Here is a 24,720-nt window from a genome sequence, read left to right on the forward strand (position 1 = left end):
ATACTGTTTGACGCATATATGTATTTAAGATCAATAAAACAACAAAAATGCTCATGAGCTCAATGAGCAGCGGAAGCGCGTCTTGCATGCTCCTCTCACACAGAAACTGTGCGCGCATTTAGCACTGTAGTTTGTGTTTCAATGGCTTAAATCATTTGTTTTAAATACAATTACAGCATTACGTTTTTGTGAAAACGCGCACAGCAAAATGACGTGGGAGATGATAGTCCGAAATCTCTGCCGGTTGACTATTTTCTACTGGTTTATTATATCTACTGGTTTATCGCCTACCCCAGAGTACTTATGTGAAGTTGCCACTTTGTAGGTGTGCGCAAAAATTTGCAGTTTTTGGGTTTGTTCTTTTAAATGCAAATGACTTGATCTAGGCACTAAATGGCAGTGCTGTGGTTGGGTAGTACAGATTAAGGGGCACTATTATCCCCTTCTGACATCACAAGGGGAGCCAAATTTCAATTACCTATTTTTTCACATGCTTGCAGAGAATGGTTTACCAAAACTTAAGTTACTGGGTGGTTATTTTTCACATTTTCTAGGTTAATACAAGCACTGGGGACCCAATTATAGCAGCAACATTATAGCAATTATTGCATCAGATTTTCATGATATGTCCCCTTTAAGTCAGTGTTCATTATTTTCTCCTGGCAGTTGAAAAATGACTTTCAACATTAGGATTATAATTCACTAGTTCATTGTAATATCTGTAAACCATGATTAGGGTAGTCTTACAGAATCTTGCTAAATTTTCCACAGAAGATGACATGGTTTTTAATATTTATTATCAGTCACATGACATTACGATGACAAACACTTCTGTGACCAGATGGTTCTTGCGGGGAGATCTGACTTGTCTCCTGATACCCCGTGTAGAAAAAAATGTGTGCGCATGGGAATGTATGTGAACGCTTTCCAGCTCACACTGTGGACCGCTACTGCTCTCTCTGTTTTCTTGTCTATCATCTACTGATAGGATTATGATTGTGCTGAGCAAGTGTTTCTGAGCATACACTCTCACCCATGGTGAATCTCTCAGGAGCTTTGGCCTAATTCCCTTGGTAACACATCCGTCAGATTGCACTTAAGAGATTGGCCGTGAAGCTTGACCTGTAATTAACAATGAAAATCTGTTAGCGCATCTGTGCCATTCTGTTGAGGTGATTTGATTTAGTAGTATTTGATACCAGCTTTTTGGTAATGAATTTATAATTATTTTCTTGGTGGTTGTATAAACTTTATGAAAAAAAAAAAATTATTCAAATGTCGATGTCGATAATTCTTACCAAACACATTCTGATTTCTCTTGCCAGCTCTGATTGGGTGGAAATCCTGGAGCCCCGTTCCCAGGAACGCATGTATGTTAATCTGACAACAGGAGAGTGCGGGTGGGATCCGCCCACCGATGTACCTGTCCGTCAGGCTGATGGCAACCAATGGTGGGAGCTCTTTGACTCCAACAGCCGCAGGTTCTACTACTACAACTCTGCCGGCCGCACGACCGTTTGGCATAGGCCGCAAGGTGCAGATATTGTCCCTCTCTCTCAGCTTCAGGCTATGAGGCGCAGCACGGTGTCCGAGCGCAGGACGGATGGGGGCACTAAGGAACGGCAACATGGGAATCAGTCTACAGGGAGTCAAGATAGACGCACCCCTCTGCCACCCATGGAGCCCTATGGTCAAGAGCCAGAATATGCAAGCAAAGAACCAGAAATAGAGAACAGACAGAAATCAGACCTCTATAGCGTGGATGGCAACAGAGATACTCTCAGGTAGGCATATGTGCTCTCTCTCCACATTTTCTTTTAATAACTTGCTGTTGTGGTTCCTTAGAAATAAGCGACCTTAACCAGAGATCAATTATCAGATTTTCCCTGACTTCATACAATCTTGTGTTTACATTATACTCATACAGCAGCCATTCAGATAAATTACTGCCAAATGTGAAAGGTTGACATTCACCCTTAACTCTTATTATGGAGAGCTGTATTTCTTCCTAGGCCAATCAAATCCCCCCTTATCCCCATAAAACTAGATTCCAGTCATGCCAGCTATATTTTACCTGGCACTACGCCACATCTCTGTTATTTCAGTGCGTTGTGCTTTAACCAACTATAATCTTTAGGGTATTATTTTATTCCTAAAACAATCTCTGGATCCCACCAGATAAAAGTTGCTGGGGTCGGGGCCAAGCGAGTGCCAAACCATTGTGGTTCAAACGCGACTGGACTTTCTCTTTTCCCGCAAAGCAATCCACGGTATACATTATCCAGCATATGCAGTGGTTCTTTCTATTTCAGGGAAAGGTTTAGCAGTGCCCTTATTCTTTTATATCCATCCATGGAAAAAGAGTTAATGGGGTCCAATATCATAACATTAGGATCCCACTGCAGCTTGGAAGGATTTTGAAATATTGTGGTTGCTTGTGGCACAGGCCCTTTGAGTTATGAATTATCTTCTGTCTTTGCTTTAGACACACATGACTGCTGTTTCTGGGAGGCCTGACATTTTTAACCTTTTTGTAAAACTAGAAGGGCAACAAATTGTTGACCTTTAGGTAAAACTAGAATCGCAACAAATTTTTGACCTTTTGGTAAAACTAGACGGGCAACAAACCACTCGGCTCCTCCCACTGCCCGGCTTCCAGTGCAGAGTGATGGGCATCTCAGACCTTACAGGCAACAGCATGTCTCTCTTGGGAACCACACACATCTAAGGCTCCTTATGGATGTCTCACGTTTTTAGAGGTCATACGATCTACCCAAAACAGTTGACAGATGTTTAAGAATCAGAGACCAAAGCTTCATGAGTGCATTGTGACTAATGTAGCCGTTTGATAATGTTTTAGTTGGAATTTCTTTTGTGAAGCTGGTTGATATTGAATATATATATATATATATATGACATTATTTTAAATCATTTTGCTGTTGTGTAAAGCAATGATTGGAGTTGGTAAATTTAATTCATTTCTATGAACCAAAGAGTGCGTTTTGATCAGATGATTAAAAATCGGATTCAGTGAAAGATTACATTAAATCAGAAATGTACATATTATATCCACATTGCATTTAAACATGTTAAAAGAATTCAGCATAATTTTATATATTTATGTATAAATGGGTGACTCTTATGACTTATGAGGTGTCATGAAACATTTTGATAAAAAAGTAAATGCTATCAAAATAAGAAACATACAGTTAGAAACATCTCTTCATGTACTATTTTGCACATGATTTCAAATGACATCATACAAACCAATTTTGTTGTTTTATCCACATTTAAGGGAAAATTGTTCATTACCGCAACGTGCCCATGACTGGATTTGGGTTCTTTGACATGGAAATATTTATAATAAAAAAAAAACTAAAAAATAAAAAGCTTCAGTGCATGTTATACTATAAACATTTACAGTAAAGAAACATGTGGTATTTGGAAATCATTGGTAAATGTAGAGACAATAATAAGGAATATAAATGTGTCCAAGAAAATTTTTCTCATTCTCCGCAACAATTTTCAATCATTGTTTAAGCCCTTAAGGAACTAACATAAAAAAAAAAATAGTTGGAAGGGACATAATTGACTGTGACACTCAAGATGGCTGCCAGGTAAGCAGTTCTTATTTTTTCTCTCCAGATAAAAGTTTAAATTTAGTTTGTCATAGTACCTAGACAACTTTTTAGTTCTCATTACCGAAACATGAGTTTGTAAATGCATATATTTTAAGGTAATATCATGTTGTGGTAATGATATTTTTTGATAATGATAATCTAAAAAATTTAAATAATTCTATAGGAACTATTTTTTAAATCCTCTAAAAATAGTGGTAATCGTAAGTTCAGACCTTAATCTTATATGTGCAAAAAAAAAAATTGGCTTCAAGGGCTTTTTAAAAATTCTGATGCTGGACACCTTCTAAATCTGGATTTTGTGAGTATCACTCAAATATATAAATATATTATTTTATATTATACCCATATAGAACAGGGGTTTTCAAACTTTTTGATGGCAAGGAGGGACCCCCACATATGATGAACCTTTAACGAGTGACCCCTTTCCTAAATATATATATCCATATTTTTTATAAAGACACATTTAAATAGTTTTATATAAATAGTCATTTTGATGATATATAGCAAATTGATGATATGAAGGTTACACATAAAATTTGCTTTGCCTTTTTTCCCTTGAAATTTTCTGGGGACCCCTTGCAACCTTCATGGGGACCCCTGTGGGTCCCTGAACCCTAGTTTAAAAAATCCCTGATATACAGAATATTTGCCATGTTTGCTAACACAATAAAGAGAAGTAGTTTATCATAATTATTGTATAATTTAGTATTGATCCGTTGCAATAACATTGTTTGTTATTGCTTCATACCTCAAGGAAAAGGAGTCACGAATGAATATTTTCTTTGTCTATCTAAAAATAAAAGCCAGGGAGTGGTCATAAAATATCAGTTTGACAATGATCCAAACAACACCATCTGTGTTATCATATGGTGTGTGTGGTATAAGCAGCTTCCTCTGATTGATGAACGTCCTAAATCTGGTAGTCATCACACCCACCCCTCCAAGACATAGCTCTAGTAGTTAGTGACGCTTGACCCTTGTCAGTAAGAATATTTATACATGCAATCCAATCTGTAAACAAACACTAACACAGAGATACACTGAGAACTTCTGCCTGTTTAAATGATAGGTTTTGGTAAAGTTATTAACTGTGAAATTGGGGGGGGGGGGGTTGCTTTTCCTCGACTGTGGAACATCTGCACTATAGATAGTGATCACAACAAATTATTCAACAGAGTCTGCCTGTGTTATCTAGCATTCAGCCATTTAGTATGGTTGCCATGGCGAAGGATTAGCGGGTGTCCTCTGTGTTTCCTTGCAATGTGTGACGTAGTGGTGTAATGTAACCCGGTGATGACCTGGGGAAGTTGTGAAAGGTTCACTAAATTCTTTTGTCCTGCAGGCGGACCTCAGGCAGAGTGGCTGCTATAGAAAGACAAGGGTTTAGTTAACCATGCAGATCCCTGAAGACCGACTTTTAGGGTTTCCCATAGTATGAATTGCTGCTGGATCTAAGACAATAAATTAACAGCCTTTTCTTTGTGGACAAATGATTTAAGGTGTCATTTGATGATATTGGTACATATGGGGATTTCACAGAAGGGGTCAGAAAACCATAAAATAATGGCTTTGTTAGACACCAAAAGTGAAAGATATAAACAGATGCCACCACACTTTTATGTGCTTTCGTTTTTCACTTTTATCATAGAGTATATTTATTGTAACAGATGTCTGGGTGTTTTCCCATATAGAAATGTGATTGTTTGAGGCATGATGAAATATCTATGTGACCCTGGACCACAAAACCAGTCATAAGGGTAATTTTTTGAAATTGAGATTTATATTTAAAAATTTGGAATATTGAAAAAAATATTTTTGAAAAAAAATATTGATAAAATTGCTTTTGAAGTTGTCCTAATGAAGTTTTATATATATAAGAATAAATAACAACAAAGTTGTTTAAACGTAGTTTATTTATATAACATGCACGAAAAACAAAACACATATTACATAGGAAACCAAAACATTTGTTATTTTCGACAAGGCATTTGTTCAAGAGATCAGTTTAGCAAATAGACAAACCATTAAAAAAACGAAACCGGAAGTAAGGTTCGGATCCAGACGTGTATCACGTGCGTCCGATGAAACAGTGTATATATATATATATATATATATATATATATATATATATATATATATATATATATATATATATATATATATATATATATATATTGGCAGGGTCACATATTTCAAAATTAGCTGTTTTTATATGATAAAGCTTGTGTTTTTTGCTTAATGTATTCATAATTTCTGTATAGGAGAAAGTACATATACTCTTCTGCTTGTATATCCTGCATGTTTTAAGTACATTTTTGCAGTTGTTGGGGGCATGTCATGTCAGGTTTCAAGTCACCTTGGTTTTTTTATTGATTTGACTTTAAATGGTCACAAACATTAGGCCGTAAAGAGATCCAACGCTTTAACACAGCAAAGCCACTTGATCCAGGTCTTTTAAGCGTTAAGACTTTTTCGTTCCCTGTCACACACATGTTGTGTGCTACCTTAATCCTTTTTTCAAATCTTTACCCAGAAAACTAGATTAGCGTCCTAACACAGATTGTCTGTGAAAGTGGAGCAATTTCAACTGCTTTTGTTTTATTTTAGTCATGCCTTTGGTGTTGCTTAAAATACATTGAGAACAGACTGCTGCCTTTATCCACTGGCTTCCATTTAAAAACAGAAAGTTATGAAACGTGGACAGAATGTGCAAAGCTAGTATTTCTTTGAAATTGGTGTGCATCAATAAATACCGATATAGACTATTAATATGTGGCCGATAACCTATTCTGAATCACACAGCCGGTATTATTCACAGCTATTTCATGTACTACGTCTTTTGATCAGTAAGTCCTTATCGATCTGAAATCACTGTTAGTTTGAGTCGTATATAAGATGCATTTGAAAAAGCAACACTTGTCAAAAATAATCATTATACATATTCTTTATTATCATGAAAATACCTGAAAAGGTTTGAAGAACAGCAATATAAATATATCCTTGAGCCATTTCCTGGAGCTGCGTGTCATTGCTGCGTGTGTGGCTCTGTCCCAAATGGCACACTTCATGCCTTAAATTGCGCATGCTCGCTTGGTCTACGAGTCCGTAGGGTGTCTCGTCTGTCATTTTTACATTCTGAAGTGTGCTCATCAGCGCCCCCTTTGCACCCTTGATGTGGTCTTTGACGAAGCCCGCATTGCAGCAGGCTTCACTCACTTTACCAACCCAGAAGTCCTTGCGAAAGAGCCATCAGATGAATCAGATGACAGATGGGAGTTCACACTGACGAGTCTGTCCCAAAATACGACTCTGGTGCGCCCTCGTGTACTTGGGTCAAGGGTCCCTAAGGTCTGCACTACATGATGTCATCAAAGTGTCTGAGGAAGTCCATAAGTCAGGAGTGTGCCATTTGGGACAGGGCCTGTATGGATCTACGTCTGCAGCAGTATCGGTGCACCCCTACTTCAAAACATAATTCGCCTTTTGATACGTTTGATAAGGTCTAACCGGTATCTCAAATGCCATAGGGAAATAACAAAAAATCATGCTAATATACACTCGTATCATAATGTAAAACTCCCAAAAACTCCAGATCCTAATTTTTATCTCCATAACAAAATCCGAGATGACCAGACTTGGACTCATGGACATGGTTTTCACGAATTATTAATATATTGATGTCAGAAATTTCATGAGCCTGGAGACTTATGTGTGTACTTTGTGAGTTTATACAATTTTTGCTTAAATGTGTTTTATGAATAAATAGTGCTCCTAAACAGCTGCTTAATTAATATCCTCTATTGAAACAAGTTGAAGCTTGGATCCAGAAACAGTATTCCTTGCGTCATGACTTAACAAGCAGATAGTGAATGCTTTATTCATAAATTCGTCCGTAATTGTTTCTATTTAATCTATTAATGCTTTTTATCCTCTAAACACAGTCACCTCTTATGTAACAAGATTAAAACAAATAAAATTAGTTTTTACGTTATTTGGTTACACTTCTGTCACCCCGATGCTCAGCACAATATGTGCACAGTTTGTGAGAGGAGAGGTGGTTTTTACAGCTGTAACCAGAGCTGTGCATTCTCATGCTATCTGATTTCATATCAACAGATGTAGTTTAGCACTAACATTCCAGAGGCATCATATGGTTCATATGCTACGCTTGCCCCCTTTTGACTTCCTTTTTATGGGAATTATAGAGAGGCGAAAGACAAGTATACATATTTGGTATGTCTTTGGAAAGTCATTTTGTGGCCATATAATGACAATTTATTATAGTGTTGCACAACTAAATAGGTTTGTTAAAAACATAAGAATCTTTAATTATCTTTAATCTACCCAGGCTTAATTTGCCTTGTAAATTTGCAAAAAAAAGTGCTTACCTAAATATATTAGTGTGGAGTTTAAGTGCTGATGGTGCAGTAAGTTTAAACTGCAGTGGGGTGTGTAGGGAAAGGATGGGTCGGTCGCGTGTGAGGTATGTAAAGAAGCCAGACTCACTGGCTCAGTGAAGAGAGGTGATCAGCTGTCTGCAAACAGCTGAGTCCTCTGGACTTTAGGAGACCTCAGGTTCACTTCTGATAGAGCAAAAATGGAAAAATAATTGCAAGTGTGAAATAGCAGGAAAAATAGTTTCTCTTTGAACCCATGTTGATGAGTCAATATATCATGATACATATTTATTGTAAACATTCTTGGGTGTCCATGGTAATGCAGTATTTAACATCTGTTGGGATAACTATCAGCTCTGAGTCATGCCTTGCTATAGGCCACGTTTCCTCTTCCTGTCCAAAAGATGAAAATAGTCCATTATCTCAGTTTTCCTCCTGACTTGGGGAAGAGTTCTAGACACATTGGGTCTCATTCACTAATAATTGTGTACGTTTTTCGTATTTATACGCACACTTAAACTTCTCACGAAAACGTTCTTCCTAAATCACAACACGTGTGTACGCACATTAATTTGTCCTTATACTTGGTCCTATGTTTATTTGTTACGGTAATTTGCATAAAACATGCCTAAACCAGCTCCATATAAGGGTTTTTCTGCAGTGCTAGTCCACATAAAATTTTAGTGCAGTTTGTCATAGAAGCAAAAGAGCTCGAAAAGAAATCTATAATCATATTTATTATTGGTTCCGTTTTGCTTTGCATTTTTTATTTGAGAGGTTTTGCTGTCGCTGGAGGAAGTGTGTGCCCACCGGAGTAACATTAAATAAGTATTGGATGTTAAAACGACATTTAATTAATATCACAGAGACGCACATCTGTATCTAAAACAAAATAGACAGGAGATCAAGTGATTGGCTTTTTCTCATTACATTTAAATGACGTTTACATTGGGCATTAAGCAAACAATTTCATATAGAGATTTAGAAAGTGAGGAAGAAAAGCCTGAAGATTTGTCATTACGTGTATCTTCTTTATATGTGTGGAAAAATAAGTAGGCTATAGCCTAATAATGTATACAATAATAATATACATCATGTATAATAATATTAATATATAATACAGAAAATATTATAATATGAAATATAATCACGATTACTGCATACGAGTGGTTTTAGGGTTTCTTGAATTTTTGCGTACATTTAGAATACATTTTGATACAAACGTTTTTGTTGAATCACGATTTGTTCGTGAAAACATCCGTACGCACATCTCACGCACAAATTTGTGCGTACGCATGCTTAGAGACCCATTGTCCTGACACATTCTAATACATTAATAGTAATTATTGTTAATTAACATTTATTGTTGAATCTCTGGGTCTGCTTGAGCTATTAGACATTAATATTTAGGACGAATTGGACCTCCCTGACTAGTAAAAAGTGATAGTTTACACCAAAATGAAAATTTGCTATTTATTTACTCACCCTCAGGCCATCTGATATGTTGGTGACCTCTTTCTTTTTTTAGTTGAACAATAAAGACAATATTTAGCAAAAACCACAATGTTTTGTGATCCATATATTGCAAGTAAACAGGTACCGTCACTTTTTTTTCAAGAAATTAAACTGTATTTAAAACATTATCAGCGCAAATGCAGAGCATCTGCCAACCTTCATGAGCACAATCTTCTTCTTGTGGTGTTTGGTGGCAAACCAGTTTACAACTATAGGCTACTTCAGGCTTAAATCATATCTGAATAGTCTAAATGAGCTCAAGTTTATATAGTTCGTAAACATGTTACACAATCATGCCAAATAACTATCATAAAATGTTTTAAAAAGCTATTTTCTTATATGATAGATTGTCCTTGTTTACATCTGGTTGCTAGCAAACCCACCTCCACAAAGGTCTTATTATGGGACGTCATGGTAAGAGAACTATTGCCATGACGCTAACACAGGCATGCATTGTCCCCCTATTTAAACAACCCCGGCACTACTGAGGTACCGGTGGAAGGAATGCAGAAGTTGTTTTTAATTCAAACCAAGGCAACCTCCCATGACTAACTAATGGCACTCTTTCACAATCTAATTTTAACACTTATATTTATTCAACCAGTAGTGTAAATTTTCATTAAGCAGGCCTTATTATCGCAGGGCCCAGGAATAGTGTTCCGGTTGCTACCTTCCTCCTTTATAGACATGCTGTATATTAAATTATTTTTGGCCTTTTTTAAGGAATGTGTCAATCTGTATTATTTATTCAGTGTAGATTGTTCTTTAAACTCTTTAACAGTCATTCATCCTGACAGGAAATTGAGCTCCCTGCTTGCTCACAATGCCAGAACACATAAAACAACTGTGGTGATCATCACATTGGATCTTATGTAAACATTTCTCCTGGATTTTCAGTGTGAAATGTTGAAGGCTGTTATCTACATTAAAGACTTTTATCTACATTACAGTCTCTAATATTGCTTTCCCCAAGTGTGTACTTGTGTAAGAAGAAATTTTGAGGATGTTATGTCAAACACAGGAGTCTGCTGAATTTCAAAGGGCAGCCACTTGTTTACAATCTCCTCTTTTAAGGACAACACTTATTCAGCTGTGTCCCTATGTCACCATCCTGAGAAAACCAGCACTATTTGAGTTTTAAGTGTCCCACACCCTCACGCTGTGTGATTCAAGTGTCAAGTCAGCCTATCGGTTATAGACTTTGAACATTGTTGATTGTTGTGTTGTCACGTCTGACAGTCTTTACAATGGCCTTGGGGTTCAGCCAGATGGCTGACTTCCAGTCTTCCTACATGCTGTACCTGTCTAGCATTACCAACGGCTGTTTTTGTTCACATGTTCAAGAAATGTTTCACCTGAAAGGAAGAGGGAACAGCTCAGATGGAAGAACCAGCCTCATCAAATAGAAGAGGAAATGATTTTAATGCGGTCCATTTTTCTTTGGGCATCGTTTCAAAATGTGACTGATGATTATCATAGTCATTGTGATAGTTGAATTTTTTTTAAAGAAGTGGTTTCGTACAGATCCTTTGTTTGTCTTTTCTTTCTGAGCTTGTGTACTGAGGATCTATGTTTTGTTTGTAAAATTTGAATGAGGAAATATGACTAAATAAGAGATTACGTTTGAGAGGTGATTCAGAAGAATTCCCCAGCATGAGCATTCTTACTTTCGTTTTATCAGGGGAGTTCTAGGTGGTTTCAGTTTGGTCACGTTTTGTGGTATCCAACTGGATACTTAAAGTCTTAGAGAAAGCCTAGCTATCACTCTTCAATTTCTGTTAGCACAGGACAGATATCATCTCACACAATAACAGTAAGTTAAGTGTTTACTACATTGCTTTAAAAATGATTATTTATTAACTTATAATTTACATTCATAATTTCATTCATTTAAATAGGAATCTGACTTTTTCCCCTTATGACTGTGTTTTTTTCTATGATCTGTTTTATGGTATTATGTATGATTCTATAGAGTGTTGATATAACAATGCAAATCCTTAAATTTGGGGTAAAGAAAGCAGGGTTATTATAGGCATGTTTAGTTGTGATGCTTAGATTAAAATGCTGTTTTAATAGTGTGAGTACAATAATGCTTGAATAAAGTGATATTCTGCCCAATGTTAACAAACAGGGCTCGAATGTGCTTGGTCACACATGCGCCCTAATTTCTCAATGGTGCGCCTTAAAAAAAATATTAGGTCGCACCAGTGCGACCAGCCGTTCGACGGATTAAAAGTCTCTACAACAATTGGTCGCACTTTCGAGCCCTGGGAAGTACATTTAAAATAAAAGTAACTTTGAATTAATGTAAATAAAGAACTCTTTAGGATGCCAGTGTCCTCGTGCGGGTTAACAGGGTTGGGTGCTTGTAAAATGCGATGCGGTAAAAAATTTGGGTGCACCTAACTTTTGTTCTGGTGCACCAAAGAAAAAAGGCGCACCAGTGCAACCAGTGAAAAAAGTTAGTCTCGAGCCCTGACAAATCAAAACCTTCAGTTTGTTTCATTATGCTGACATAACCCACGGCATAGATGCTATGGTGTAGGTTCGGCACAAAAGTATAAGTCAGCCTTAAGAATACTGAAGCTGTTGAAATTGCTAGGTTTACATATATCAGGTAATCGGTTTAGTGACAATAACTGGTGTAGACCATCAAACAAGAACAATTTAAGGAACTGCATTTTATTTTCACCTCTAAGCTGTTTTTAACTTAAGCATTCTATAGTGTTTTAAAATCTATTTCAGTTAAACAATCATGGGTTTGTTTTCCTGACAATTACATTATGGTAGTTTAAATATACATTTTATATAGTTTGTCTAAATCACATAAAATTGTGTGAATGATAGAGGCAACCATAAAGATTGCTGTGTTGGACTTGTAAAAGCAGTCATAAAAATGATTGGTTTTGGCTTCTTGGGTTATTTTTAACAGTGGGGCTTTTACTGTTTCTAGAGCTGCCCGTTTATGTTTTCTTTGCTTTGTCTTGCAAGGTTTTAGAGTTAGGAGTTATAGGATATATATGCTTTAAATCTGCTTAATCCTGGCAGAATAGAGTCTGATAAAACATCTAATTCACCAAATTTTTTTTGCATCTAAGCTCATCATATATCCTTTGTTAGTTTTGCTTGACTTTCTAATACAAATCACATAGGTTTATGCATTTCTCTTATTGTTTCACAACAGGGAAGAACCAAAAGACCCATCTCAGCGGTGGCAGCCCCCTCCTGGATCTAAAGCCGCCATGTTAGTGAAGGTCAGCAGCATAGGCAGAAGCCAGGGAAGAGGAAACAGTCCAGCGACTTCCCTTCATCTCCCACAGCACAACCCACAAAGCAAATCTAATGATCATAGTTCCAGTACGCTCAATTCCGGCAGTGTCAAATCTGTTTCAGACCACATGTTATCACAGCAGGCTTACAAGACCACACCAGGAGGGAAAATAGCAGTGGACACAAGGCAGGCCCACCATTTAAGAAAGGCAAGCAATGGCAGCTTCTGCCTGGTGACCTCAGCTGACTCTATTTCACATCCAGCATCTGCACAGCCCAGCTCACCAAGGCCAGTATCTCCACAATACGGAGCAACCGCACGTCTCTATGATGATCCGGTAACAGATTGCCCTATTTATGATGAACCTCCCGTAGATATGGAGGTAGAAGGTGCTCACTTACAGAACGGCACATCCAGACACAATCACAGCCTCCAGAAGATTAAACTCCTCCAGCACCCAGGTCAGTCTTATACAGGCTCCAGACACAGGAGGAACCCCTCTGACTATAGTCCAGCAGGTCTGGAGTGTATCAAGCATATGGTGAATGTAGACCCCAAACAAGGACAAATTTCTGCCTCACCAGTCCCCTCTCCAAGTCCCTCTCCAACTTCTGCACCAGAATCTCTAGTTCTACCAACAAGGGGAATTGTTAGCCTAGAGAAGAAGCAGTCTTTAAGGATTTTAGAAGCAAGTGTACTCCGAGCTATGGAGGTACATCACAGCAGGCAAGGCAGCCATGGATCTCAGGACTATTCCACACCTCCACCTCCCGCAGTTAGCTACCAAGACTCTGGTTACTCAACAGGTCCGTCTCCCAGCCTACGGAGAAAGAGCAGGAGGAGGATGGGTGCCGGGGCCCGACCCGGGTCTGTGGGTAGCACTGGGGAACTCACAGCCCTAAATGAACGTCTGATGGAAGAGATGAGGGAGGTGGTAAGTCGCTCGAACACTATGCGGGAGACCAAAGCTAGTCTGGATTCTGATATGTCGGAGGGCTTCTCTACACAGCGCACACACAGTGTGGGTCGGTGCTCATCCAGGGAGGATATCGCATCTTCTAGCAGGTCACTAAGCAGGATGGGTAACCACCCTAATGTGGCCTTTACACCACTGGAGATTCAAGGAAGACAGAAGCGGACTTATGAAAAAGTTGACACTCTGGAGAAAAGCATTGCTTTGTCGTCTCCCGAGATTGCCGGACCCCCCTCACAGGTACTACATAGAAATCTCGACAATTATTATAAGATTAACTGATTTTAACTTGTTATTTTGTAGAGATTGGCAGTATGCGTATGAACTTCTGCCACTAGTCTCTTTTCCACAGGCCTTGAGTTTCAGCATCATTAAAAGCCAGACATCGTATTTGTTTAATCTCCATGGGGGGACTGTTGGGAGAGTGCTTTGTTTTGTTTGAGGTTTTTCATGTGCGTCTGATTTTTCCATGGTCTTTATTAGATCCAGATTATTGTGCACACCCTCCATCACCCATTACAACAAAAAGTCATGTAGTTATTTCAGTCTGAAATTTAAATGGGAATGAGGCAACGTGCTGAGTATAACAACATCTTTGACTTTGCAGCCAGGCAAGTTAGAGCCCATTCCCCAGCTGCACATGATTCTTCATAAGGGCAATAATTTTATTCAAAGAAACAGTAACTGCCAATCTGACCCATAGCAAAGCTGTAATCTGCCCTCCCTAACTGATGAACTTCATCTGCATTGTTAAACAACCCGGCGCCCAGAAGGCCGTACTTCTCAACTCAGTTCTTGAAAAACAGAGCATTTACTTTAGGTGCTGATTGTGGCAGGCGTATGATACTTAAACTTAAATTTAAACTGCTCCTGTTGCACCCACCTCTGCCCTCCTGCTGTCCTCTCATACAAATTTAGCAATGGCCTGCCAAGGCAGTGGGTAAAATGCCAAAACGTGGCATAACAGCAAAACAAAATGCCTATTGGGCAGGAAGGATGGCTACTGTGGCCCATATGGTCCCATCTCTGACACAGATGGGACAGTTGGTCCCTGGAAAGGTGTGGTGACTGTATTAACCAATTGAATGTCTATAGTGTAGCAGATAGAGGTTTGAAACCTGCTGAGGATTGTTCCATAAGCTGATGACATCATAGGTCACCTCATTCCCTGGTGTATAAGTCATTTCACCACACAAGCATTTCGATGCAATGCTTCCCAAAACCATTGATAAGAGACCTCAGAGGAATTCACAGTAAAAATAAAATTTCAATACCGATAGTTATCCAAGGGACATGGAATTTCAGGAATATCGTGGGATTTTAAAAGGTCTATTTCAGACATTAACTCTTTCCCCGCCAGCGGTTTAAAAAAAGTTGCTAGCCAGCGCCAGCATTTTTCATGATTTTCACAAAAGTTTACAAAAGAACAGACCTTCTGCTTTCAAACAAACAAAAAAAAAAAACGTTTCATCCTACCTTCTCTTTTTATCACCTCTCAAATATGGGTAGGTTTCTTCAAAAACGCCCAATTTTGAGCAAAAAGCTGAGATAATTCCACTTTTGTGAAGGACTTTTGATAGAGATCAGATGCAGAGTGATCCTTAAAACATACAGTTCTTTCTCTTTCACGTGAGGCGCTGCTTCCGGGTTGTATAAGTTGCGGAAGTGGATAATAGCGGTATTGCTGAAAGCTGGAAATTCTCGTCATTGGCAGGGAAGCGTTTTCTCTTAATTGACGATTTATCTAGTCAATGGCGGGGAAAGAGTTAAAAGTCTGGGAATTTTATATTTTTTGTGCAAGTCATGGAATATTAGGGCTTTTTGTGTTGCTTTAAATATTAATTTCCATTTATTAAAATGTAATTCACTTGTTAAGTTGTTGTGACGTAAAGAATGCCCTTTTTGGGTCTAGGGCTCCAATGATTTCAAGTGAGACTATAATCTAAACAGCAGTCTGTTGGCATTGTTTAAACATTTCAGGCATTTAAGCTACATTTTTATAAACTCAAGGTGTACACTACATTATCCAGGCTCATGGCATCCCAGACATAGGTCATGGAAATTCAGTATTTAGCTAGTTTATTGCTGCATCATCGAATCATTTTCATTGAACATGGATTCAACATTCAGAAGTTTTTTTTGCTATTAAATATTACTTCTTATTAAAGTCATAAACAATATTCCTAACAAGCACTTTAGCTGTCCTTAATGACTCATCATGTTGACCTAAAGTGTCCTATAAAAGTTGAAGTTTGCACACAATTTATATGTGGTTTTTGTAACAAGAATACAACTTTCAGTACAGCAAGAGAGGCAATGACGGCATTAGGGACCTTCTTACAGGACAAAATTCCTCCAGGGATCGAAATGAGGCCATTGCAGGATTTGTACTATAATTTTTAGAGAGATGAAAGGAGAAAGACTTACTGCTGGAAGATTTGTTATTCATTTTTACATTTAGCAATGTGCCAACCCTGCAATACATTTTCAGAGGGACAGAGACAGTAAAGTTCAGTTAGAGTCAGTTTAGCACACTCTGTGGAGATATAACTGCTTTACAAAGTCTTTCTCACTCTGTGTCTGCACTTTTTGTTTCTCTATAGGCAGGAACTCTTGATCCTAAGGTTCAGTTGGATATCAGAAATAAAGGCATGATAGAAAGCCAAACAGGTTCACTTGGCCCTCATCGCCATGTCGCCAGTAATACCAACCTGCAGGGCCGTGATGGTGGAGGTCACCAGATTTCCTACGCCACCCTCCGTCAGCCCCCACCCCCTGATGCCAACATCGAAGACTGGGCCAGCAAGCACCTAAACATGCATACTCAGGGCCTATTTCGCCGGCGAGTCTCCATCGCCAACATGCTATCCTGGAACCGCGGCTCCATTAAAAAGCCCATGCTGATGACCAACGACCGCACGGTGCGCAAGGAAGCCTGCGAGATGTTCAAACTTGTCCAGGCATACATGGGAGACCGGCCCTCGCGCCTGGACAGACGCCATGCAGCGCTTCTCGTTGTCACTAAGTGCTGGGGCATGCAAGGCCTGAGGGATGAGCTCTACGTCCAGCTTGTGAGACAGACTACAGGCAACACCAGTCCACGCAGCCTGGCAGCAGGATGGGAGCTTATGGCTGTATGCCTTGCCTTCTTCGCTCCTTCACCAAAGTTCTGCTGCTACCTGGAAGGCTACATTCAGCGCCACATGGAGCCAACTAATGATAAGAAAAGTGAGTTTGTTATTGCACCACTGTCATCTTGCTTATTGTACATTATCCTGTTACTTAATAAATTATGCATGAAATATTTATTATCGACCCTGTCTGTGCAATCTCATAATTTTATTATTAGATAAGGAGCATCAAAGTTTGATTTCACATAATTTCAATACTTGACATGGCCTCAGTCAGTATTAAAGATATCACGGTTATATTTTCACTGAATGCTCTTTACATTAAGTAAGATGATTCTTTGTAGAAAACAGCAGTGGCGGCTTGTGACTGCTCATCTCAGGGGCGCAAGTTCAAAATATGTGTTCGGGGTGTCATGTGTGTTGCGCGTGTTTTTAAAATATGTTTGTTGTGTCATGTGAACCATGTGCATCACGTGTTTCGTCAAAATAATTGCCTGCTGCACACGCGTCAAAACCGTTTATGATAAAAGAGACGCTCACATTCACAAAATACACGCAAGACACTCCCTTAACAGTAAACTCTGATTACACATGAGATTATGCGAGTATCTGGCAAACACGAACGTCTCTTTTATCATAAACCCTTTAGACGTGTCTGCAAGCAGGCACTTATTCACATAGGATACCTCAACGCGCAGAACACGTATTTTGAAATTACGAACCACACACATGACGGGCTACATACATGTTGTGACGACCTTCGCATTGAGCGCCCTCGAAAAAAGAACTCACAGGCCGTCACTGGTAAACAGTGAATCACAAATTAATGACTATATAAATAAATGTATTTTTACATTTATGTGTACATTTTAATATTTATTTTTTGCCTCCATAACAGTAACACAGTTCATACTGGACCAACAAGATATTAAGAAGAAGAACTCAAAGTCTAGGAAGAAGAGAAAACAAAACACAGAGGATGCAGATGGTAATTTTGCTTTTCTTTATAGCCCTTATTTCCTGAACGTCAGATTTATCCCATCACACTTCTGTTTCACTTTATTCACACCAACTTTTTTCGGATGTTTCAGGTCATTTAAAACACATTTGAAGGGCTTGCAAAAGTTGAAAATATGTTATGGATTAACCGGAAATTTACTGTACCAGTATGAAATACACTGCTTGCCTTTTTTAAGTAATCGGATGTTATGTACTCTCATGTAGAAAGATATTGGGTGCTATTCATTAGTGACTACATCCCACTGCGTTCAAAGTCAATAAAGCCATTGTTAATCAACCCTTCTGGCCACCACACATCACGTGTCGCTTATCAGTAAATGACAGCGCCCCCACATTGTGGTACTTTGACCTTGTTACTATTACCACAATGATTTGTCCTAATGATCTCATCAGATTGCTGCTCCCACATGCCCTTGACAGAGACCACAATGAGGATCCCTTACAGTACATCGAGTCTCACTGCCCACAGCATGAGCCTGCAGGCATGGCATGCTACTGACTCATAGTAAATACTGCTGAACTACTCACAGGCCCATTAGATGAGCACCAGCCACTTGCCCCTTGAAGGAGCAGGATATGGCTCATATGTTTGCCTGGTCTCGTGAAGGCTGTTAGTCATTTGGTAAAGTTAGATCAGTAGGGCAGATGTCCAGAGGAGTGTTTGACCTCTTGGATACCGCTAGAGTTAAGTCGAGTCTGAATGTAAAAAAAGGCTCTGCTAAGCTTTCACAGTGGACTTTATTGGGATTGTAAAATCATGGGTCTCCTTTAAAACAGGAGTTTACTCATCTCGCTGACATATAGGGAGTCACTACAGATATCTGTGTGGTCTCATTTGTGGCCGTATGAAATGAGGTTGTTGTTTAGTTTCTGCTGGCTTCCTTTCTCTTTGTTGCCTTTCATTTATGAAGGCAAGCTGTGGTTACACCGCTAGACCACCAGCACTTAGTCAGTCATGCATGTAGATCAAAAATATGAGATTTAGATTGGTTTCTATATGAATGGTGGTACAGTATGTGTTTGTCTAGTAAATCTGGTATTTAGGGGATGGGGAACTGTTTACACAGAGATCAAGAGCAAATTTATTACTGTACATCTGATCAGACCTAATTGCAGTCTGGAGCTGAGAGATTAAAGGATTAGTCAATTTTCTTGGAAAAAAATCTAGATGGTTTGCTCGCCACCATGTCATCCAGAATGTTGATGTCTTTTTTTGTTCAGTCGAGAGGAAATTGTGTTTTTTGAGGGGAACGTTCCAGGATGTTTCTCATTTTGGTGGACTTTAGTGGACACCAACACTTAACACTTAACTCAACACATAACAGTTTTTTTCAACAGAGTTTCAAAGGACTATAAACGATCCCAAACTAGGCATAAGGGTCTTGTCTAGCGAAGCGGTTGTCATTTTTGACAGGAAAAATAGAGAATATGCTCTTTTAAACCACAATTTTTCGTCGGGGTCCGGTCCAGCGCGACCTAACGTAAATGCGTAGTGACGTAGGGAGGTCACATGTTAAATATATAAAACGCACATTTGCGGACCATTGTAAACAATAAACTGACACAAAGACATTAATTAGTATCAGTTGACATACAACAACGTCGGAACGGTCCTCTTTCAACACACTTGTAAACACTGGGGCGGAGTTTCGCGTTCGTCCTCTGTGACCTCTTGACGTCATGGCGTATTGCGTGGGGTCACGCTGACGCATCACGACCGGATCTAGACGAGAAGTTGTGCTTTAGAAGTGTATATTTGTTGTTTTTGTTGTCAAAAAATGACAATCGTTTTGCTAGATAAGACCCTTATGCCTCGTTTGGGATTGTTTATAGTCCTTTGAAACTCCGTTGAAAAAAACTGTTAAGTATTAATTGTTGGTGTCTACTAAAGTCCACCAAAATGAGAAAAATCCTGCAATGTTTTCCTCAAAAAACATAATTTCTTCTTGACTGAACAAAGAAAGACATCAACATTTTGGATGACATGGTGGTGAGTAAATTATCTGGATTTTTTTTGTTAAGAAAATTGACTAATTCTTTAACAGGAAGTTGTATCTACATACACGTGTGTCACCTGTTTGCCATAAATCTGAATGGTGTTAGGTTTGGGGTGCATTAAAGAAAAGGTGCTTTTTATTGCCACACAAAGTTTTTGCCATCTGGCTTCCTTATTTAAGATTTACAAAGCTTGCGGTGAAGTAATCGAAAATGCCCCCTATGGATTTTACTTTGGAGTTTGAAGCTCTCCTGTGCTCAGTTTTAAGAGTAAAAGCAGGAGATTCCCATAGAGAAGTGACTCTACAATGCTGACAACAAAGAGTGCTATAAATTCAACACAATAAATTCCATTGAAATGACTCCAAAAGACTGGAGTTCGTTTCGGACTGACATCAAGCACTATCTGGGTCTTCACGGGACAGTATCTGGGAACGTTATTTATTACTGGAGCACTGAAAGTACTGGAACATTTTTATAGCAGCATCCGCTTGTTCTAGTCCTAATATCCTTCTTACATAACAGAAGGATAGGACAGGGCATTCATAAAGTACCGTTCTGTCTGGTTTTTGCTTCTTGGTTGTAGTCAGAATGTGTAGGCTGAATGTCCTCCTCCATGCTTTTGACTGAACTAAATCTGCTTATTTTATTTGTTGTTAAAATGGCCCTTTACTCACCACGTGCCACTATGATCTTATGATCAGTGATACAATAACAATTGCTGTGGAAAGAGTCTGTATATAGAAATTCTGGTAAAACAGGTTTTGATGCATGAATTGTAAAACTGTCACTAGTTAGACTGTGCAGGTATTATGTCTAGGATTAGTGAAGATATGGCTAACTCCTTATTGTCTTGTCTCTTTACCTCTAGGGCTCCCCGTCAGCACATATGCAAAGTACTGCTACCGGAAGCTCCAAAAAGTGGCGGTTACCGGAGGGAAAAAGGTGCGTTTTTATGGTGACGTAGGATTACCTGAGCATGAAGCCATTTTATTTGAATTGTAAGGGATTGTTAGTGATGTCTCTGTTTTATTATTGCTCAGGGTCTCCGTAAACCAACCATTGAGGAGGTAGATCACAGTCGACGTGCAATCATCACCCCGTCTCTGTTTGGCAGCTCCCTAGAGGAGGTTATGGAGCGACAGAGTGAACTCTTCCCAGACAGGAAATTGCCTTGGGTGCAAGTGCAGCTGTCTCAGTATGTGCTGGCTTTGGGCGGAGCACAAACCGAGGGGATATTCAGGTAAGACTAGATCAGCTTTCTGACAGTTATGTAAAGTATATTTATCATTGGGGAGGTACATTTCACAATTTGGATTCAAAATGGGTTGTATAGAGAGAGGTACTTTGTTTCTGTTTTTTATTTTAGGAATACAGTTAAAAACACTTAGTTTACACACAAAGCAAAGTCTGACGTTGTTTACTTACCCTCATGCCCTTATTTCCCCAACAACACAAGTGGAAAGATTTTGAAAAATTTCACTAGTTGATCTTATCTTATCAGCAGTTTCAGTGAATGTTAACGTTTCAAGTTTTTGAAAAGGAAACCTTATATTTATTTCTGGATAAAGTTCCTTTAAACTCAATCTTTGCCCGTGTTGACATCACAGTGGATGCATAATGATGATGTGTTGGCTCCCTCTAGTGGTTTTTAAGTGTAACAACACTACCTTCTCCTGCAGGGTGCCTGGTGACATCGATGAAGTTAATGCACTGAAGCTTCAGGTGGATCAGTGGAGGATCCCTGAAAATTTGTCAGATCCTAATGTACCTGGTGAGTAACTTTCCTCATGTATTTCTGCGTTAAGAATATTGTATGTGACCCTGGTCCAAAAAACCTTAGGTTTCTGTAGCAATAGCTAACAATACATTGTGTTGGTCAACATTATAGATTTTTCTTTAGTCAAAAATCAATAGGATATTAAAGGAAAACACCACAGTTTTTCAATATTTGACTATGTTCTTACCTCAACTTAGACGAATGAATACATACCTCTCTTTTTTCAATGCATGCACTTAATCTTTGTACAGCACGTTGTGAATGTGTTAGCATTTAGCCTAACCCCATTCATTCCTTAGGATCCAAACAGGGATGAATTTAAAAGCCGCCAAACAGTTCCATGTTTTCCCCTATTTACATGAGTAGTTACACGAGTAAGTATGGTGGCACTAAATAAAATGTGGTGATTTTTTTGGTAGCACGTTGACCTTAGCACGCAGTAACAACATCTCTCCTGTCCTGACTACTCCCCCTCTCGCTCAAACTTCAGTCAATATTACTGCGCCCGAGGTCAAAGTGCTGCAAACTAAGTGCTCTTCCGCCATACAATATAGTTCTCATTTAATCCGCTTAATCGCCATGTTTTATTTTGTGCAACCATACTTGCTTGTGTAACTACTCATGTAACAGTTTTTAAAAAGGGAAAACATGGGAGTGTTTGGTTTTGAATTCATCCCTGTTTGGATCCTGGGGAATGAGTGGGGCTGGGCTAAATGCTGGCACATTCACGACGCGCTGTACAAAGATTACGTGCATGCATTGAATAAAGATAGGTATGTATTCATTCGTCTAAGTTGAGGTAAGAACATAGTAAAATATTGAAAAACGGTGGTGTTTTCCTTTAAGTAAAGTTTATGGTCCATGAAGATATTTAGTAAATTTCCTAACGTAACTATATCAAACTTTATTTTGTGAGTGGATGCATTTGCTAAGGACTTTATTTGGACAACTTTTTTTCTCAATATTTAGATTTTTTGCACCCTCCGATTCCAGATTTTTATATAGTTGTATGTCGGCCAAATATTGTCCTATCCTCACAAACCATGCATTAATGAAAAAAATTGACTGGTTTTCTGGTCCAGGGTCACATATACCCAAAGCAAATTTTAACAGCTAATCCTATGTAATACCTTTCTGTATTTAACATCTACAATTATGTTTTTCAGCCTCTCTGATGAAACTGTGGTACCGCGAGCTGGAAGAGCCTCTTATCCCTACGAGCTTCTACAAGGAGTGCGTCAGTAACTATGATGATCCTGTGGCAGCCATCAGCGTAGTGCAGTCTCTGCCTGAGCTCAATCGTCTGGTGCTGTGCTACTTCATTAACTTTCTGCAGGTAGTCAGCAACAAATATCACTTTATTCAGCTGTAAAATTCCATTATTACTCTTTGCACAGTTCTGACATCTGTCCTAAATCTTCCTTAGGTATTTGCCCAGCCTACAAATGTTGCAGTCACAAAAATGGATGTAAACAACCTTGCAATGGTAATGGCTCCCAATTGCCTTCGGTGCCAGTCAGATGATCCTCGTGTCATTTTCGAGAACACACGCAAGGAGATGTCTTTCCTGCGAATGCTCATCGTACATCTGGACACAAGCTTTATAGAGGGCATTGTTTAAAAATTCTTTAACGCTTATAACTTTTGAGTGGCAATACATGATACATAACCAAACAACAGGGAGAGTCACAAAATGGGTGTCAAGGACAAAAGTACCCTGTTGAAGATGATACTTTGTGAAAATGTGTTTGTGCGTGGAGTTTGTAACTGGAAGACTGTTTAAAAGTGAACTTTGTTCTGTCTACCCCAGTCAGATACATAGACTATTGAAGTTTAAATTTCCTAATACCAACATGGCAAGATGTTCAGACTTTATCATGTGCAATGTTAAATGCTGTGCATGTTCAAGAATTGCATGAAATAGTCACAGTTTCCTGATAATTGTGAATGGTTATGGTAATGATTATAATGCAGTATGAGTGCATTGCAAGGTTTTAAGTTCAAGTAGCCTGCATAGATATGTTGCTTTGTGAAAACTCTGTTTGTTTGTTATGTACAGTAAGTCATACTGACAGGATCTAAAAAAAAAACATTTTATTATGTTTTGCAGTTTTCTGTGTCTATCTGTGGATTTTAAAGAAAAAAGATGATCTGTTGTGTATATGAATATATATGAAAGCTGTATATGTTCTTCTAAGTGTGGTAAAATTCTGATTGCAAATAATCTAAAAGCTTTAAATATAGTTTTTTAGAAGGGTGTCTGACAATACATAGTTAAAATTAAATAACAAACAGTATTTTAAGCAGTAAAAGTTTACTATTTTATTCTTTTAGTTTTTTATTACATTTTTAAAGCTGTGAAAAACTGTCATGCCCTGAGCAGGAAGGTAATTTATAGGTAATTAACTTTATGATATACTACTTCTGAAAAGGTTGGTTAATGAATTATAGCTAAGTGTGGAAAATCCCATTGAATAAAAATACATATAATTGTATGATGCTCATGAAAAGCATTTGATGTACTACAATTAAAAAGAATCTGGGGAAATGTAAATTAAATCAATGTAAATAAAAAGACACCGGTACCCTTTATGTATGTATTCATGGTGATGTCTTTGACTTTGTATGTACATACAGCTTGTAAATAGTGCTTTTACTGACTCGCTTTTAAATGAAATTGGTGGTGAGTTATGGCAAATAGATTAAAGAAGAGCTAAACTGTTTTTTTCTGATTGAAATCTTCAGCCTACAAACTTTGGATTGTGTATGTATTTCTGTGAAATGGATGTTAAGGAATATGTATAATAAACTTTCCCAAAGTTATAACTTTTTGTTTTTGTTTATTTATGAGGCAATAAAGTGAAATTACTATAAGTTTAAATGGATCCCTTATATATACGTTGTAATAATTATATGTGTCTACGAATGTGGATATTATAAATTATTTTATTTACTTGCACACATTGTTATTGTTTTATTATCGCTAATTTATGTACC

The 24,720-nt window shown here is 38.3% G+C and overlaps 1 protein-coding gene across 2 annotated transcripts; it reads left to right on the forward strand.

The window, feature by feature from the left end:
* Nucleotides 1–1,266: 1,266 nt before the first annotated feature.
* arhgap46a (Rho GTPase activating protein 46a) lies at nt 1,267–24,549 on the forward strand. Of its 2 annotated transcripts, none has more exons than XM_073876079.1 (9): nt 1,267–1,784; nt 12,738–14,037; nt 16,401–17,025; nt 17,827–17,916; nt 20,815–20,888; nt 20,987–21,186; nt 21,626–21,717; nt 22,890–23,059; nt 23,150–24,549. In XM_073876079.1, the coding sequence occupies exons 1-9, from the start codon at nt 1,276–1,278 to the stop codon at nt 23,342–23,344; spliced, it is 3,255 nt and encodes a 1,084-aa protein (XP_073732180.1). In that variant the 5' UTR covers nt 1,267–1,275; the 3' UTR covers nt 23,345–24,549. The 2 variants fall into 2 exon arrangements, with proteins under 2 accessions (XP_073732180.1, XP_073732181.1); XM_073876080.1 differs by lacking the exon at nt 1,267–1,784 and adding an exon at nt 11,241–11,366.
* The last annotated feature ends 171 nt before the right edge of the window (nt 24,550–24,720 follow it).

This window comes from Misgurnus anguillicaudatus, chromosome 14 (assembly GCF_027580225.2).
Source record: "Misgurnus anguillicaudatus chromosome 14, ASM2758022v2, whole genome shotgun sequence".
Taxonomy (NCBI): Eukaryota; Metazoa; Chordata; class Actinopteri; order Cypriniformes; family Cobitidae; genus Misgurnus; species Misgurnus anguillicaudatus.